The 17305-nt window shown below is 45.5% G+C and overlaps 1 protein-coding gene across 15 annotated transcripts in view; it reads right to left on the reverse strand.

The window, feature by feature from the left end:
* Positions 1 to 17305, reverse strand: part of FNBP1 (formin binding protein 1) — a 118495-nt gene that overhangs the window by 31486 nt on the left and 69704 nt on the right. For 10 of the 15 annotated variants that reach the window (XR_014215651.1, XM_082207993.1, XM_082207994.1 and 7 more), the window contains exons 7-10: positions 10168 to 10296; positions 6437 to 6583; positions 4005 to 4199; positions 264 to 449 (exon numbers count right to left, since the gene is read on the reverse strand). Coding sequence is in view for 14 of the 15 variants with exons in the window: in XM_082207993.1 (XP_082064119.1) it covers positions 264 to 449; positions 4005 to 4199; positions 6437 to 6583; positions 10168 to 10296 (657 nt within the window). In the remaining variant the exon portion in view is untranslated. The remainder of the gene's footprint in view (positions 1 to 263; positions 450 to 4004; positions 4200 to 6436; positions 6584 to 10167; positions 10297 to 17305) is intronic. The other 5 variants (XM_082207989.1, XM_082207990.1, XM_082207991.1 and 2 more) reach the window with 2 other exon arrangements.

The raw sequence follows: 17305 nt of genomic DNA on the forward strand, positions 1-17305 counted from the left end.
GCTGGGCCCTGTTGAGGGGAAAAGTACAATTCCCAGGATTCTTAAGAGGGGGTGAGCCATGTGCTTTAAATGTGCAGGTTGTGTGTGACGAGAACTTGTATGGTATGCATTAAAAACATATAGACAGACGCACGGGGAAGAATGGGGGGGGGATGGATGCAGTAGGAAAAACAGATTCAGTTACTCAAAGAAGTCATGATTGGATGTGCAGTTTAGGTACCCAAGAAAGAGACAGACAGAGACACACCCAGAGGCAAACTTACCCCGCGTTTTAGGCTCCGGAAGCAGTGGATTTTGGGTTTGGAGGTCATGAACTCGTTGAAGCGGTGGGAGAGGGGCTCCTTTTGCTGCTTGGGAGACTGGGGGCCATTAGGAACAGCGGAAGGTGAGGCAGAAGAAGAAGGGGGCGGAGGAGGGGGCTGATGGGGGGATGTTAAAAGGGACATAAACTACGTATAAGAGATGGAGAAGTGATAGAATTAAAAAAGGGGGGAAAAACGGTTACAAAACAAACCCAGAAAAAAGCACGTCCGCAAAAGAAAACCGAACAGAAATGAACCCAAAAGTGCAAAAAAGCAACGTTTCAAAAGCATTTTTTTAAAATAAAAAAAGCCATGGTTTCCCCGCCTCCCCGCCCCCAAATAAAATTTATATATATATATATCGCATAAAGGGAAGGATCAAGGGTTGGGAAGGTGATTGTTTTTAACAATAAAAAAAGATTTGTGTTATTAAAGGAGCATGTGATGGGGGGGAGGGGAATGAGTTTTAGTAAGTGGTCAATGCAAAGAGTTAATGCACGGCATTCCCTACCCCCACCCTGTGCTGCCAGAAATCCTCATCATGCCACATGCAAACAAGATGAGAGGGTGAAGCGAAGAAAATTGGGAGATTCCCTTCCACAGCCCATTTCCCTAGCCCTGATTATACAACTGGATTCATCAGGAACTTGTTATCTCGGAGCACAAGCGAATTCCCTCTATGGAAAACACGATGAGTCATACAGCAAAGCTACCAGGGGCCCCCACTTTCAAATCTCTCATACAGCTATGAAGTTCACCATGAGGCCTTGGCAAATGACACACCCTCTCCCTCTCGGCTCTCTCCACCTCAAAGGTACAAACAGGATAAACCCACGTGCCATGACAGGACGCTGAGATTCTTAGATGGCGGGCAAGATGAAACTGTGGAAAGCTCCTATTTTATTTAATTCATTTGTTATTTGAGAGCCAGCGTGTCGCAGTGGTTAAGAGTGCTAGACTAGGACCTGTGTTGACGATGGTTCGAATCCTACACCTAGCCAAGAAGGCCACTGGGTGTGATCATGGGCCAGTCACTGCCTCTGAGCCCAAGTAAGAGCACCCTTGAGCTCCTGGGAGGAAAAGGTGTGAGATAAATGAAATGAAATAAATAAATAAATTTATACCGTTCCCTTCTTCTCAAAGGATTAAAAAAAAAAATCTCAGTGCATTTCTTTACATCAAATTCTGGCAGGCAGATGAGGATGGGGCAAGCAGGGATGGGTGGATCTGTCAATTCTGGTTGCTTTGTGTTTCTCTTTTCTCTGTTTTTCTGGGGGCTATCTTTTCATTTCCGTACATTTCCAAATCAGTTTGTGACTTTTTTCTTTCTTTTTAATAATAATAATAATAAAGAGTCCTCATGACAATTGATCAGTATTTTAGCTTTGAATAATAATAATAATAATAATAATAATAATAATAATAATAATAAAAAAGAGTCCTCATGACAATTGATCAGTATTTTAGTTTGAATTTATCCTAACATACATGGTTTTTAAGGCAATTTTCTCTGACTATATATATATATATATATATATATATATATTGCAAAGCAATTTGCCCTAATCTGTCAGGGATCCTTTAGCTGTGATTCCTGCATTGCAGGGGGTTGGACTAGATGACACTTTGGGCCCCTTCCAACCCTACAACTTTATGATTCTAATATAATGCATCTTTGCATGTTACTTTCACCGACTGATGCATTTTCATGCACACTTTACCACTGAACACACATTTTTCACATGTTACTTGAGCCAGAGAACTGCATCACAAAATTTGCAGGCATGAATTTCAAACGATGGCTGCATTTGGATACTGCTTTAGAAAGCTCAACTTTTGAAAGTTTGCACTTAAAACGAGGACTGAATTCATCCCCCATTCCTTGGCTCATGTTTCCATGTGGGTGTGGAGGGAGTTATCTGCCAGCTGGATCAGTCGACATCAGGAAACCCAGGTTGGTTCTTAGAAGCTTAATAGGGACTCCTAAATATCACACACTTCTTCACTGGAAGAGATCTGGGAGGAAGGAGAGGGGCTGGATGTGTTCTGGAGGCTGTGATCTCCATCCACAAGGGCCTGGGCAGGGCTCTGTGTGAACAGTGTGCCCTAGACTACTTCCCAGACTCCTTAGTGGGAGTTCTGTGACATATACCCACAAGTTCACCAATATAAGAAGAGCCTAAAAGGAACCCATCTAGCCCAGCCTCTTGTTCTCACAGAGGTCAACCAGATTCCCATGGGAAACCTCTTTTAAAGCCATCCAGGTTGGCCATCACTGCCTCCAGTGGAAGGGAGTTCCGCAGTTTAACTCTATGCGGCCTGAAGGAGGACTTTCTTCAATCTGTCCTGAATCTTCCAGCATTCAGCTACATTGGATGCTCACAAGTTCTAGTGTTAGGAGAAGGGGAGAATTCCCCCCCCCTTCCCTCCATTTTCTCTGTGCCATGTGTACAATTTTATTAATTTCTGCATCATGTTACCTCTTACTTGCCTTTTCTCTAAACAGACACCCTGGCATGGGGAAAGGTTCCCTGAAGACTGGGAGTTTGAAATAGCACTGTTTGCGACTAATAGCCTAAAGCTGGGAGGATCAAGGAGACAGAAATGCGTACTCTCTAACCCACTCTTGAACTTCAGGGGACTTGGTAGGAGGAAAGGAATCTGATCAGACAGAAGGATCCTGTTAGTCACACACCCCCTGAATGCAATGGGACTTCTAGACAGCATGCCTTCATGCATCGATGGGAAAAAAGAGAAACAGTAAATACAAATGGGGATAAAGTTACAAAGGCAGGCAGGAAATGTAAATGAATGGAGAATGAGTTACAAAGGGTAATCCAAAACATTTGCTGCCCAGGCCACAGATGGAGGGGCCTGATGCACTTGTGTGCCAACACTTATTGCCCAAGTCAACTGCCATGAGCAAAGAAGACGTGGCTATTTAGGAAAGCTCTGGCAAACTAGCACTTATGTGGAACCAATGAGTTAACAGACACATGTGGGCCTAAGAACAGATTATAGACTAGTAACTTTCGTATCCTTGTCCACAAGGCTGACTGTGTAGCATGGCAAAATGCGAGCGGCCTAACAGCATCACACAGCCATTGTTGGTACATACGTTGGAGCAGATGTTTGGAATAATAAGACCTCATCAAGCGGGTTTTTAAAAAGAAAAAGAAGGTTGCATCCCATGAGTTCAGTTATGTTGTGGAAAAGCAACAGAGAGACAGGCATCAGGGATGCAGTAAAGGAGACAGGCATGCTGTTAATTAGCTGGAAAGGGATGAGCGATGTGATCAGAGGGCAACAGGCAAGCATGAGACAATGAAAGCAGAGAGCAACTCTTTGGGATTGAACGAGAAACTAAAAACCACCATGGCAAAGACATGACAACTCAAACAAAACCAAGCTGAAGAAAACAGCTTTAAAAACAATAAAAAGCAACACAATATTTTTTAAAAAGTACATAGAAATCATAAAAAAACTTTACAAATTAAAGCAAAATCCAATAAATTAAAAATATTACAATAAATTACAAGACACCAGCTATTAGTTCTTAGAAACTAATTTCTAATGAAAAAGAAAGAGAGAAGAGAGAAGAAAAAAGTCTTCACTGCTGGGATTACAAAGTAACACACAAGTAGCAAACGACAAAGCTACTGACACAACTAAGCCGAAATCTGGAAAAAAATAATCCGGTACCTTGTTTTTCTTGATGAACGGCCACAACTTGCCCTTGGACTTGCTGCTGAATCTGGACTCCGGCTTCCCATCTTTGGAGTTTGAAAGGCTGGAGTCGGAGACAGTGCGCTTGATTGGCTGGGTGAAGTCCTCAAAATCGACATCGCCTGGAGGCTCAAACCCAGATTTGAAGGCTTCTACCACCAACTTGGAATCCTGAAACAATCAGGACAACACAGAAAACAATGCTAATAATTTGTTTTTTGTTTTTTTAAAATGCCATTGATAAGTGGTGTATCAGACAGAACTAGTAAGTACACTGTACACAGTCAATATGGAGGCAGAGCTGGCCGGTAGGTTCACAGACTGAAAGCAGGTCAGCCTTCATAAAAACTCAAAGTGAGGAACCGGTCTGAGTGCTTATGTACATCCAGGTGGAGTCCTATTGGTCTACTTGTGTCATGATGGCTACTGGATTAGATGATGCAGTACCACACTCCAGCCACTAGTGGTGCTCAAGCAGAGAAGACCAGCTCAGCAGCAGCACCTTCTGGCAAACCAGCCCAATGATGCACAGAGGATTGTAGTTGCCAGAATGCAGTATTACTCACTTTTTTTGAAAAAAGTTTGTGACGTGAAACTCCTCCGATGGAAACTCAAAGCTCCTGGGATTGTCTGTCTTGGAAATCTCACAGCCCTTGAAAGATGAGTTGCAATAAAAGGGCTTCATGGCTTAGTGGTATTTTTTAATTATTTCTGCAATTTACATACCAATTAGTTACAGACATCTCTAAGTGAAGTAAAAGAACACTCAATACAATGAAAGTCTAAAATGAGTGAAAACATTAGAATTCCATTAAAATGTCTGCAGGAATAAAAAAGAGAAAAATATCCAGTAGGTACTGGAAGTTTAACAACGAGGGAGCCTTTCTCATTTCGGGGGGGGGGGTGTTCCACAAAATTTGGCTCACAATACTGAATGCAGCACGGCTCCTGGTGAATACCAGCTGTGAATCTGAACCACAAAAACTCCCCAAAAGACCTCAGGGTCCAGGCAGGGATATAAGGGATCAGGTGGAGATATTCTGGACCCAAACTGTTGGATATGCTTTGCATGCACAGAGTCCCATGCGTAATCCTCAGGTAAATGGACCTGAAGGCCTCTGCCTGAGATTCTGAAAAGCTGTTTGACACTAGTTTGATTACTAGGGACGGGTGAATCTGTCATTTTCAGTTTCTTTCAGTTTTTCATTTTTCCAATCTTATTCTCCATATTTCCACATCTGTTTCCTTAAAGTCCTTGTGAAAATTCTTCAGCATTTTAGTGCAAATTATTTTCATATACACATTTCTGTATGCAAGTATATATATCTACATTTTTGCACACAAAGCTTGGTTGGGAAAACTTCATTTCAGTCTGCTTACTGTTTCAAAAAGTATGAATTAGGAAAGTTCACTTTTTAAATGCAACCTGGTCCTGAACTGAATTTCCCCCCACTCCACCCCAACCACAGGTGTTATAATTTCCCAGAAAGGCAGGGAATGGCACAACCGTTTTCCTGCTTAGCGCCCCCCCCGCCCCGCGGAAAGCAAGGGTATCTTATTTTTTTCCTTCATCCTGTTCCCAGTAGGATGTGGAGGGCAGAGCTACAGCCACAAGCATGCTAGTTGTGGCACCCACATGTGGCACCCATGGGGGGGGGGGAGGAAGAGGTGGAGAGAGGAAGAGAGAAAGTCAGAGATCAAAACTGAAAGAGTAAACATGTCAAATGATAATCACATTCTGAGGTTTTGGGGGCAGTGGCGTCTTCCTCCTCTGATTCCCCAACCTTTAGAACTCCTTTTTAATTGCTCCCCCCCCCTTAAATCCATATTACATACTTCCCACAACAATCCAAACATCCTTCCACTACAATGGAGCTAAAAATAGCCAGTCCCTTTTCTGCAGCAGAAAGGGATAGATGTCAAAAACAGGAAGTCAGAAACCCAGAACAAATTGATCTTCGTCTGCCCCTGGCATAACGGGGAGGGTGGGGGAAGATCCCACACAGGTTCACTTGGTGGTCACTGCTGGGAGGGGTCCTCGTCAGCTGTGTCATCTTCTCCATCTTGTTGGAGATGCTACATGGGGGGAAGCAGAGGCCAGAAAGGGGGGAGGGAGTGTAGGGTGGGTAGTATGTGACTTAAGTAGTATAAGGCTAGAGGCAAGTGATCAAATTTGGTGGCAGACCTATTTTCCACTTGGGGAAAGGGCAAAGCACTAATTTTAAGCTGGCCATACCTTACCGCTGCTGTGTTTTTATTTCAAAATGTAAGTAATAGGGGAAAACAAAAGAAAAAGCCAACCAGGTCCAGACCGATCACCATTCTCCGTCAAGCATCCCTGAAAACCAATTTGGCAGAGAATTCAGCAGCCGTGTTTCTTAAAAAGAAACATTGAACGTTGAACTCACATGCTTCTGATCAATGGATTCAGCTGCTTTTGTTATCTCATCCAGGCATTTCCCAATGATAGGGATCACCTGCCGGTCCACCTCCGCAAAGGTCTTCATGGATTCGCCTATCCTGATTATCCTCCGCTCCTCCATTTCTTGAATTTTCTGCAAGTGTAAGAATCGGCATTAATACAGCACTTCAACGCGTGAAAAGCTTTTCATGTACGTTATCTCGCTTGCAACCCTCCTAACAATCCTGCAAGGTTGGCCAACATTGTCATCGCTCCCTCAAAATAGCAAACTCAAGTGATGACTGCCGATAGGATTTGAGGCAAAAAGGAGAAACAAGGGTGATACCTTTTGCAGGACAATTAAAAACAAAAAAGGGTTAACCCCACAGCAAAACAGGATGCAGAACAAGCATGGGGAAGGGTACGAATCAAAGCCACATATTTCCATGACTATGACCTGCAGCCTGATAGGACACCGAGTTGCTCAGTGCCAACTCAAAAAAACATGTTTCTTTTTGAACTTCAACCCACCAGAGGGTTGGGGTCAGGGCAATGACATAATTCCCAGAAGGACCCACAGATAGATTTTCTATATAGATTTTCCAGATTTCCAATAATAATAATAATAATAATAATAATAATAATAATAATAAAGCTCACTCAATGTTTTCCTTCTGGTTGTCAAAACAATAAGCTGGAGAACTAGCTGCACCAGGCCTCTTCTACCTCAGCCACCCCATCAGATAACCTCAGAAGGGCTCATTTCATTAGCCAAGCCCAGCTCCACCTCCTGCCCCTGAACTATGATGTTATGTTAAAGGTAAAAAGTAAAGGGACCCCTGACCATTAGGTCCAGTTGTGGCCGACTCTGGGGTTGCGGCGCTCATCTCGCTTTACTGGCAGAGGGAGCCGGCGTACAGCTTCCGGGTCATGTGGCCAGCATGACTAAGCCGCTTCTGGTGAACCAGAGCAGCGCACGGAAACGCCGTTTCCCTTCCTGCTGGAGCAGTACCTATTTATCTACTTGGACTTTGATGTGCTTTCAAACTGCAAGGTTGGCAGGAGCTGGGACCGAGCAACAGGAGCTCAGCCTGTTGCGGGGATTTGAACTGCCAACTTTCTGATCAGCAAGTGGGTTTAACCCACAGCGCCACCCGCGTCCCTTATGTTATGTTACTATTTATTAATATGCCACCTTTTGGCCAAAACAAGCATCCCAACACAAATACAGACACAAACATAGCCATGCAAATACAATACTGTACAATACAATACAAATTGAACTAATATTTCAAGAGTATTAAAATGCATACAATTTCCTCCCCTAAAGGCAACAAATTGTTCTGCACAAAAATGTTAAGAGGGAGCAAGAATAGGTACTTAAATAGCAGCTCCTCCTTTTAAGGTTCCCAGCCAGGAGGTGGGGCAGCTTGCTCACATTACAGCCTGTGCCAAGTGATTACTGTCAGAACAGGTGTTTAAGAACTGGTGCTTGGGTATGATCTTCTCCTCTGACCTCCATGCCCATTCCCTTCTGTGTCATTTTTTTTTAAAATACATTATAAGCCTGAGCAAAGAGGTGGTCTTGTTTTAATTGACTGTGCATAAGCCACTCCTGGGAGCCCTTTTGGCTGAAGAGGGGGTACAAATGCTCTAAATAAATAATCAAATGAATAAATAATAAATATGCCTGGTTCTTGCAGAGGTGAAGGAAATGCTGCTGAAACCGAATAGATGTTAAAGCTGACTAGCAATCGTGCCTTGCTAGGGGGAAGCAAGCCAGGGGCTTATCCACACAACTTTCCTCTGCTCTTTTCAGGCAGTCTGCAATTTAAAGCACTGCTGTGTGCCTCCCCCTTTTTGGGCTCCAGAGCTTTCCCCATGCAAACCCGCTCTTTAAAGCTCAATTGGAGCAAACATCAATCTGCTGGAAACTAGAATTGGCGTTTGCTCTGATTCAGCTTTAAAGAGTGGGTTTCCACAGGGAAAGCTCTGGGCAAACAAACACTCAGACACAGAGTATTACATCGCTGACCTCTCTCTGGAAAAAACGGGGCAAAAGGTAGGGCAAAAGGATAAGCCCCAGGTTTCCACGTTCAGACATTACACTAAGCTAATCCCTTCCAGGTTTGTCTAACCCATTGCACAAAGTGGGCAAAAATCAGGCTAACTTAGGATAGGAGAATCTATCAATTCAGTTTATCATTTTTCAATTCACAACAAAGGTTTCACCCCTTCTTCCAGTCTTAAGTTCAGTCTTCCACATTTTTGTATCAGTTTGCAATTAAAAAAAGAAAAGGTCCTCATAAAAATTCATCCGTATTTAAGGGTGATTGATCTGTCCATCTTTAAGCCCAGAAAATACTTTTATTCTGAAGATTTCCATGCAGCTGCTTGGTTCCCCCTTGCCCTTACTTTACATTTCTGATGCTCTTAATCATTTCATGACACACTGTTGGGAAAACAAGCAAACAATCTATTTGTAAATGGGGGAAACAATTGCCCATTTCAGCTGTAACCAAGGCAGCTGGGCAGTCCAACCTCCTGAGGTGATTGCAAGACATTCTCTCTGCACATGCCCAGAAGCTTATTTCCCAGGCTAGGCACTGCAGACTGGCCATTAGGTGACATCCACAAACAGAATTAAGTCTGTGACATTAAAAACAACCATCAGCAGTGAACGTTCAGCCTTGAAGGATAATGCATCTGATGCAGTTCATACATTACTGAGGCCTGAGACTTGCAAAATCAAATTCAAGCACATGCTTTGGGGTGGGGGTGCTGTTCCTGTTTTCAGCTGACACCAGCCCACCCCATAACAATGCAAAAATTTTTTGCTCATCTCACAGCTGCAGAACAGAGGTGGCAACGGAACGAGAAACGATGATGTCACCATCCAGCTCCCTTGAACAATAGCTATGGGCTCATCCAACCACCCTGCAATCTCCTCCACCACCACCAAGGGGCTACTTGAGCCCTAGACAAGTAGAAGAGCCACTATGCCCCCCCGGGGGGGGGCAGCAGCAGATATCCATGCCACTGTGGCCTTGGCTAGATGTTTCAAAGCAGTAGACACGGAACAAGCAGAGTGTCGCCATTCCAGCACTGCCCGACCCCACAGCTGACAGCCAATATCATGGGGTGTGGCAAGCAAAGCAACATACAGAACTGAATATATAATGATAACCAACATGGTGCCCGTTGGCCATTGTTGGACTACAACTCCCATCAGCCCTTGCAAGGACAATCCGTTCAATTAGGTTAGCCCATTTGCACTGGGACAGATCCAGTGTTGATTCTCCTTAGACTAAGCCCACTGGAACTAATGGGCATGGCTAGCTCCAGTTCATTTGCTTCAATGGGTATACTCTGAGTAGGCCTCAGCTGAATGCAGGCTTTTCCAGCTGGATAAATCGGGTTTTACCATAAGTGTCTGCTCATTAAGGTTTTAGTCTTGCTTTAAAGTGTGTGTGTGTGTGTGTTTTAAATTATCTTAGATATAAACTGCCCTGATGAGGTGGTGGCTCAGAAGACAATTACAGAGCAAAACCAAGTATAAGTCACTGAGTTCCCATCTGTACCTTGCACTTAAAACACATGGCTACCCCCGGAAACTGTAGTCTGTTCTGTGATGGGAAAACAGGATTTTTTTTGGCAGGGGGAAACTGTGTGCTTTAAACGCACAATGTGGGCATAACCTAAGAGATGGAGAAAGTGGGTCGCTAGAGGAGCTCTCACCTGGAAGATGTTAGGGATGTGGGTATGATAATGGTCATGCTGCTCATGGTTGAATCTCTGTAATGTGGAGGAGTATTCCGCTTTGCTCTCTTCAGCCATCTGATGGCGGAGCTGAGCTTGCTGCCGTGCCTGGAGGAAAAAGAAAAAGAAAAAAGTCTCAGAGACTTGGGTGACCTGGGGAATTAATCCTGTATCATACCACTGGCATGGTGCATGATGCTTGCCAGATACAGTGCACATTTTGGAGGATTGCCATAGTTGTGTTCCATGTGCCTCCTGTAAACAGTGTTAAAGATAAAATAAAACAATCATTTTTTAAGGCAACCAACTAATCCGCTTTGATTGAGCAGCCTGAATTTGCTGGTATGTGATGGAATTCCTCCTGCAAAAAGTGAGTCCCCCTTTATTGTTAGTCCTTGTTATAGATTACCAGTTCAATTTGATTGCATTTTTATTAATATGAAATATTTTCATTATCCTATTGTTTATTACTGTTACAATAATATGCACAGAACATTGGAAGCCGCCTTATACTGCCTTAGGTCCATCAGGTTCAGTGTTATCTACACTGCCTGGCAATGGTTCTCCAGAGGTTTCAGCCAGTAGTACTTGGGAGATGCTGGGGATTGAGCCTGGGGCCTTCTGCATGCAAGGCGGGTGCTCTGCCGCTGGGCCAAGAACCTTTGGGCAAACGCTGAAAGGAAAAGATGCCGAGAGAGTGATTCAGCGGGAGTGGAGAAACCCTCTCCTTCCCCCCACTCCCTGCCTGTTTTTATCATTAGTTTATTTTTGAAGCCTCCCTGTGTGTCTGCCTCTCCTGGTCCCTGTCTTGTTTATCTACTCGGAGGCGGAACTACAGTTTTGGCAGGCTGCCTTTTGGTTGAGGTACAACAACACAGTCTTTTGCTGGAGAAGTGGGAGGAGGAAAAGTCCAGCTAACTTTGAGCTTGGAAATCAAATTTCTGAATTGCTGCTAAGAAGCCTTGAAGATGCCTCACTCCTGAGAGCCCGGGTGGAGAACCTTTTTCATTCTCTTCTGGGCAACCGCCCCCACTCTGCCTCGCTCAGGGGCCGCATGCCGGTGGTGGGTGGGTCCAGAAGGAAGAGTGGGTAGAGCAATGGATGCAAATTTTACCTCTATACTGTAGGTTCATTTGAACACATTCACACACACACCCCCCTTTCTAGCAGAGTGAGAACAACGTATGCCACCTTGAGCTCCCTGGAGAAAAAGGTGGGTTAAACAAACAACAAGCACTGTAGCAACCACATAATTAATCTAATACAAAGACCGATTAATGTGTGTCCAAAAGATGCACAATCATACATGTGTGCTACACCCGGAAGTGACTCAAAACGTCACTCAACATATCACTAAAAGAGAGGAATGGGGGTGGAGGGAATGGGGGGGCGCTTATATGCACTGTCGACACACAGGGGCAGGGGAATGGAACCCCCACGCAAAATGGTAGTTGACTATAATTAGCAACACTGGCTGGCTCTCATTGGGCTGGTGGGGCAGAAGGCAGGAAGACCTCCAGTAGGTGGAGCCATAGCCAATGACAGGCAAGGCCGCTACAGTGGTACCTCCAGTTAAGAACTTAATTCGTTCTGGAGGTCCGTTCTTAACCTGAAACTGTTCTTTACCTGAGGTACCATTTTAGCTAATGGGGCCTCCCACCCCCCGCCGCACACTTTCTGTTCTCATCATGAGGTAAAGTTCTTAACCCAAGGTATTATTTCTGGGTTAGCGGAGTCTGTAACCTGAAGCGTCTGTAACCCTAGTGTTGTTTCCTATCACACTAGGTACTAATGTTTGCTTGTAAGTAAGAAAGCAGGCAGGTGGGGGTTGGCTGAGGGTGGTGGGGCATAGGGTTGCCAGGTCAGAAGCACCGAGATTTCAGGGCCAAACCTGAGACCTAGGGGAGCCCTCTGTGGATGTCACAGGGGAAGGGCCTAGAGAAGGAGGTCAACTGGGAGAGAGAAAAGGAGGAGGGCAACCCAGCCGCTGTCTCTGTCTCTGTTACAATCTGCAGCCAGCTACTGCCCTATTGGACCTAGACTCTCGCTGATGCTAATAATTACACATACGCTCAGAGGTGTCCTCCTCACTTTTAGCCTCCTTGGGGCTGGTGGTGCAGAAAGCAAGGAGGCCACCAGTAGGTGGCGCCAGAGCCAATGGCAGGCAGAGTCACCTTCTAAGTCAGCGGTTCTCAACCTATGGGTCCCCTGATGTTGTTGGACTACAACTCCCATCATCCCTGTGCTCTGGCCTTGCCAGCTAGGGGTGATGGGAGTTGTAGTTCAAAAACATCTGGGGACCCACAGGTTGAGAAAGGCTGTATCTAAGTGGTTGTAAGAAGACAAGTAGATAAGGGCTGGCTGAGGGCATAGTGGGGGGGGGGGGCAGTGCACAACATGCTCCGATGGAGCAGCCTCCAACTGATAATTCTGTAGGCGCTCAGAGCCACTCGCTTCACCTTTATCCTCATACGTTTTTGGCTCTGGTGAAAGGCCTCTGTGGCAGAGACAGGAAGAGAGGGCATCTGGGCCACAGGCGGGAGGAGAAAAACCCAGCTCAGATGCCGGCAGCAAGCAGGGAAAGAGAGCCAAAATGAAACAGATGGGAGAAGAGCTGGGGAGAAAACATTAAGTAGGTTGCACAAAAAGAAAGACAGGAGGCTCCAGGGTGAAAAAATCCTAGCCAAGGCAGGAGTTCGGGTAATGCTAAAACAAAAGGGATTGATACGGGAAAATATTTGTGCAAAGATTTTCTGGACAGGCTGACAGCAGCCATTTGAATCACATGGAATGGATTGACCCAGTGGGAGCCTTCCTGCAGAGGAGGCACTCTCTTGCCTCTTGTGTGGGACCCTGCCCTGTACCTTCCGTGCCTTTCTCACACAGCCTCTGTCTCTGGGCTTCAGAGGATGTGATTCTTTGATCATTCAGATGCTTCCTGATATTGCAGAAATACCAGCCAGAGAGAAGAGGTTCCCTGCTGCCTCTCTGTATCAGACCTGCCCCGGGCCTTCCTTGTCTTTTCCGCACAGCCTCTGCCTCTGGGCTTCAATTGATGCTGAAGAAATACCAGCAAGGGCTGGAGATGGGGAGGCAGCCCTGTTGCTGCTCTGTGTGACTCATTGCTCCTGTTTGAAACCCTGGGGAGCTGCTGCCAGACAGTGTGGAGAATACTAAGCTAGAGACAGGCAAGTATAAGGCAGTTCCTTACATTCCCACTACATTTGACCTTTTCACCATCAAAATCCATGGAGGAGAGTTTTGGTGCTCCTCCTCCGTAAAGACTTTTGTTTCCCTGAACCTGCTGACAACACTTCCCTCCACCCCAAAATTTATTTGCCAATCGTGTTTTGCCTCTATTTCCTTTGGCACCTCACAACTTGAGTTTGCTGTTAAAGGGAGTGCAAGAAGAAAGCGCCAAACTGACATTTAGCTGGACTTGGATCCATTTTAAAGGTGTTGGAACCAAAAAAGGGGAGGGGGGAACAGTCCAATTTAATGTCTTTCAGGTCAGTAAAGTGGGGGGGGCATAAAAAGGGAAAGGGAAAGGCTATTTAGCCTGAGTTTCAAAGTGGAATCACATGGTCGTAGAGTTGGGACACCAAGGGTCATCTGATCCAAACCCTTGCAGTGCAAGAATCTCAACCAAAACTTCCATGACAGATCAACCCCTGCTTAAAGACCTCCAAAGAAGGAGAGTCCACCACCTTCTAAGGTAGTCCATTCCACTTTTGAACGTCACAAAGTTATTCCTGATGTTTAGTTTCAATATTTGTTGTCTGATTAGACACGGGTAGGCAAACTAAGGGCCAGGGGCCGCATGCTGCCCAATCGCCTTCTGAATCCGACCCACGGACGGTCTGGGAATCAGCGTGTTTTCAAATGAGTAGAATGTGTCCTTTTATTTAAAATGCATCTCTGGGTTATTTGTGGGGCCTGCCTGGTGTTTTTACATGAGTATAATGTGTGCTTTTATTTAAAATGCATCTCTGGGTTATTTGTGAGGCATAGGAATTCATTCATTCCCTCCCCCAAATATAGTCTGGCTCCCCACAAGGTCTGAGGGACAGTGGACTGGCCCCCTGCTGAAAAAGTCTGCTGACCCCTGGAATAGAGGAAAAACACTCTGAGCCTCCCCGCAAACTCACCCACTAAATGCCTGGTCAGGAGCTCCCAGAACTGCTGCTGGCTTCTAATGATATAAATAAAAAGCTGCCAAATACCATGTTAGATCATTGGTTCATCTAACTCAAGATTGTTTAGGCTGGCTGGCAGTGGTTCTTCAGGGCTGCAGATTTAAACCTGGACCTTCTGCATGCAGAGCAGAGGCTCAGCCCCTAAGCTACAGCCTCTCCCTATGTGAACATAGTTTGTGATCATAGAATCATAGCATTGGAAAGGACCCTGAGGATCATCTAATCCAGGGGTCTGCAACCTTTAAGACAAAAAGAGCCACTTGGACCCATTTCCGAAGAAAAAAAAACTGGGAGCCGCAAAACCATTGCGGCATTTAAAACAAATATAACACTGCATATATTGTTTCTTACCTTAACGCTATATATACAGGATCGTAACGCACGCACCGCCCCCATGCGACATCACAGCCAGTACAGCGCCCGCCACAGTGGGGAGTGTCGGGGCGCACAATGCGCCTCCTCCCCTCGCTAGTATCCTGCCCGGAGCCGCAGCAAAGGTGTAAAAGAGCCACATGCGGCTCCGGAGCCGCGGGTTGCAGACCCCTGGTCTAGTCCAACTCCCTGCATTGCAGGAATCAAACCTGCAACCTTGGCATTATCAGCACCATGCTCTAACCAACTGAGGAAGTGAGGCTTGATGAGAGAAAAAACAACCACCCTTTCCTATAACTCCTGTTAGGAACCATCCTTTCCTATAATACCATCTTGTTGTTCTTGCTGTTCAATTGCAAACTCTGTTTTGTGTTTCTAAGTGCGCCCCTTTTAAAATGTCAGTGCAAGAAGAGACTTGGCTTTATTTATTAACTCCCATTTGCGCCACCTCTCCTCCAAGGAGCTCAAGGTGGGGCACAGAGATCTCCATTCAGGGGAAAAGCCGTAACTCAGAACACCTGTTTTGCATGCATCAGGCCCTGGGTTCAATCCCCAACGGCTGGGAAGGTCTCCTGCCTGAAACCCTGGAGAGCTGCTGCCAGTCAGTGCAGACAATACTGAGCTAAATGGACCAATGGTCCGACTCAGTTCAAGGCAGCTTCCTGCAAGAAGATTTCCTTTCCACCCCCCCAGCTTTCCAAAAACTTCCAAGAACCGAGTGACCCAATAAGGATATCCAAAGGTCAGGAGCAGCTTTTGAGCTAGTGACGAAGGGGAAAAAAGGGAAGATAAATGGGGGCAGGTTCTGAGAGTCTCATGAGCCAGAGAGAGAGAGGCTGTTTCCCCAAAATGGGCAAAGAATTGAAACGCAAAACAGAAACCTGTGGTCTTGAAAAGGAGAACGGCTGAGAGGCTCATATCCCCAAACTGCCGCCAGCCAGCTTTTGCCGCTCCAGCAGAGTTTAGGAAGCAAAAGTCTTGGAGTTAAATGTTTGCACTTTCAACTTTACCAAGTGCAGATGTGGGGGGGGGGGTGTTAAGGTGGATGGGAACGTTTCCCAAGACACCCATCATCGTAAAGGCCAGGAAGTGGGCTGTGCAGATTCCTGAGAAGCACCAGCCCCAACAATTTGGAAGCTGTGTGCTCCCCGCTGACAGCTCAGGGTCAGAGCATCTGCTTTGCATGCAGAAGGTCCCAGGTTCATTCCCAGACACCTGCAGGCAGGTTTTACTGTTTTGGAGACAGTGATTTTGTTAAGATTCATCTGTAAATGCAAATTTAAATACTGGGTTAGATTCAAACGTTCTTCTACTTCCCCCATCTGTCTCCTGTCAATATCTAGCCAGATACCCTTGGAGAACTCAGAGGAAGGGCAAAACTGGAAAGAGAATTTGCCTGCCACTGGCTTCCAGCACCTGGTGATCAGAGGCATTGTTGGGAAATAAGCAACTCAGGAGCATTCATTGCAACACGCTATACTTAGGACTGCCTCTGAAGGAGGCTGGGAAACTTTAGCTGGTGCAGAATTTGGTGGTCAGGTTGCTCGCTGGGCCAAGACAGCTTGAGTATGTAACACTGATCCTTGCCCAACTGCCCTGACTGCCAATTAGTTTCTGAGCCCAATTCAAAGTGCTGGTTTTGACCTATAAAGCCTTAAATAGTTCAGGACCGCAATACCTCAAGGACCACCTCTCCCCATGTAAACCATTCCGACTCTTTGTTCAACATCTGAGGCCCTTCTGCATGCGCCTCCTCCATGTGATATATGAAGGGAAGCAACACGAGAATAGGCCTTTTCTGTGGTGGCTCCCTGTTTGGGGAATGCTGATTAACATTTAAATGTATTTGCGGGAGGAGGGTTATTGGTTTGTTTCCGTCATAGTTCTTGTTTTTATTGAACTGCCCTGTGATATTTGGGTGAAGGGCAGTTTACACAATTAATTAATTAATTAATTAATTATACTGCCTTCAACTATGTAGGCAAAGCATAGCCATCAGGGCTAGCAGCTACTGACAGTCTTATCTTCCTCCATGAATTTGTCCAATGCTCTTTTAAAGCCATCTTGGTTGGCGGGAGTGAGTTCCATAGTTTATAACTATGAACTGAGTGATGATGTACACAGGAAAAACTTGCCCCGCCCCCGCTTAATTCACCCACTCGGGCAGGTGGAATGACTCACAGCTCTTAATTAAGCAAAAAAGAAGAAACAAATATATAATTCAAACAAACACATCACTTTTGGACAATGTTGGCGCTCCCCAGAGATGCAAAGAAATATGTGTCTGCACACCTAAGGGAACAATATACGCTCTACTAAAGTAATCAGACACATGGAGAAGCAAGCTAGGGTGTCACTTCCAAAAATGGGCTCAGAGAATACGCAAAGTAGGTCATCAAGCCGGTGGAGAAAAACAGCAGCCGTCTCTGAATGAAGCCAGCAAGAGATCTGGTCTCAGGGCCAGGAAGAATTTGGGAATGTGGAGGGTGAGAGAGCCAAGCAAATAAAATCTGTACTGAGCTAGACACCATAAAGAAGGCTGATCACCG

This window comes from Podarcis vaucheri, assembly GCF_965113315.1.
Source record: "Podarcis vaucheri genome assembly, chromosome: Z".
NCBI lineage: Eukaryota > Metazoa > Chordata > Lepidosauria > Squamata > Lacertidae > Podarcis > Podarcis vaucheri.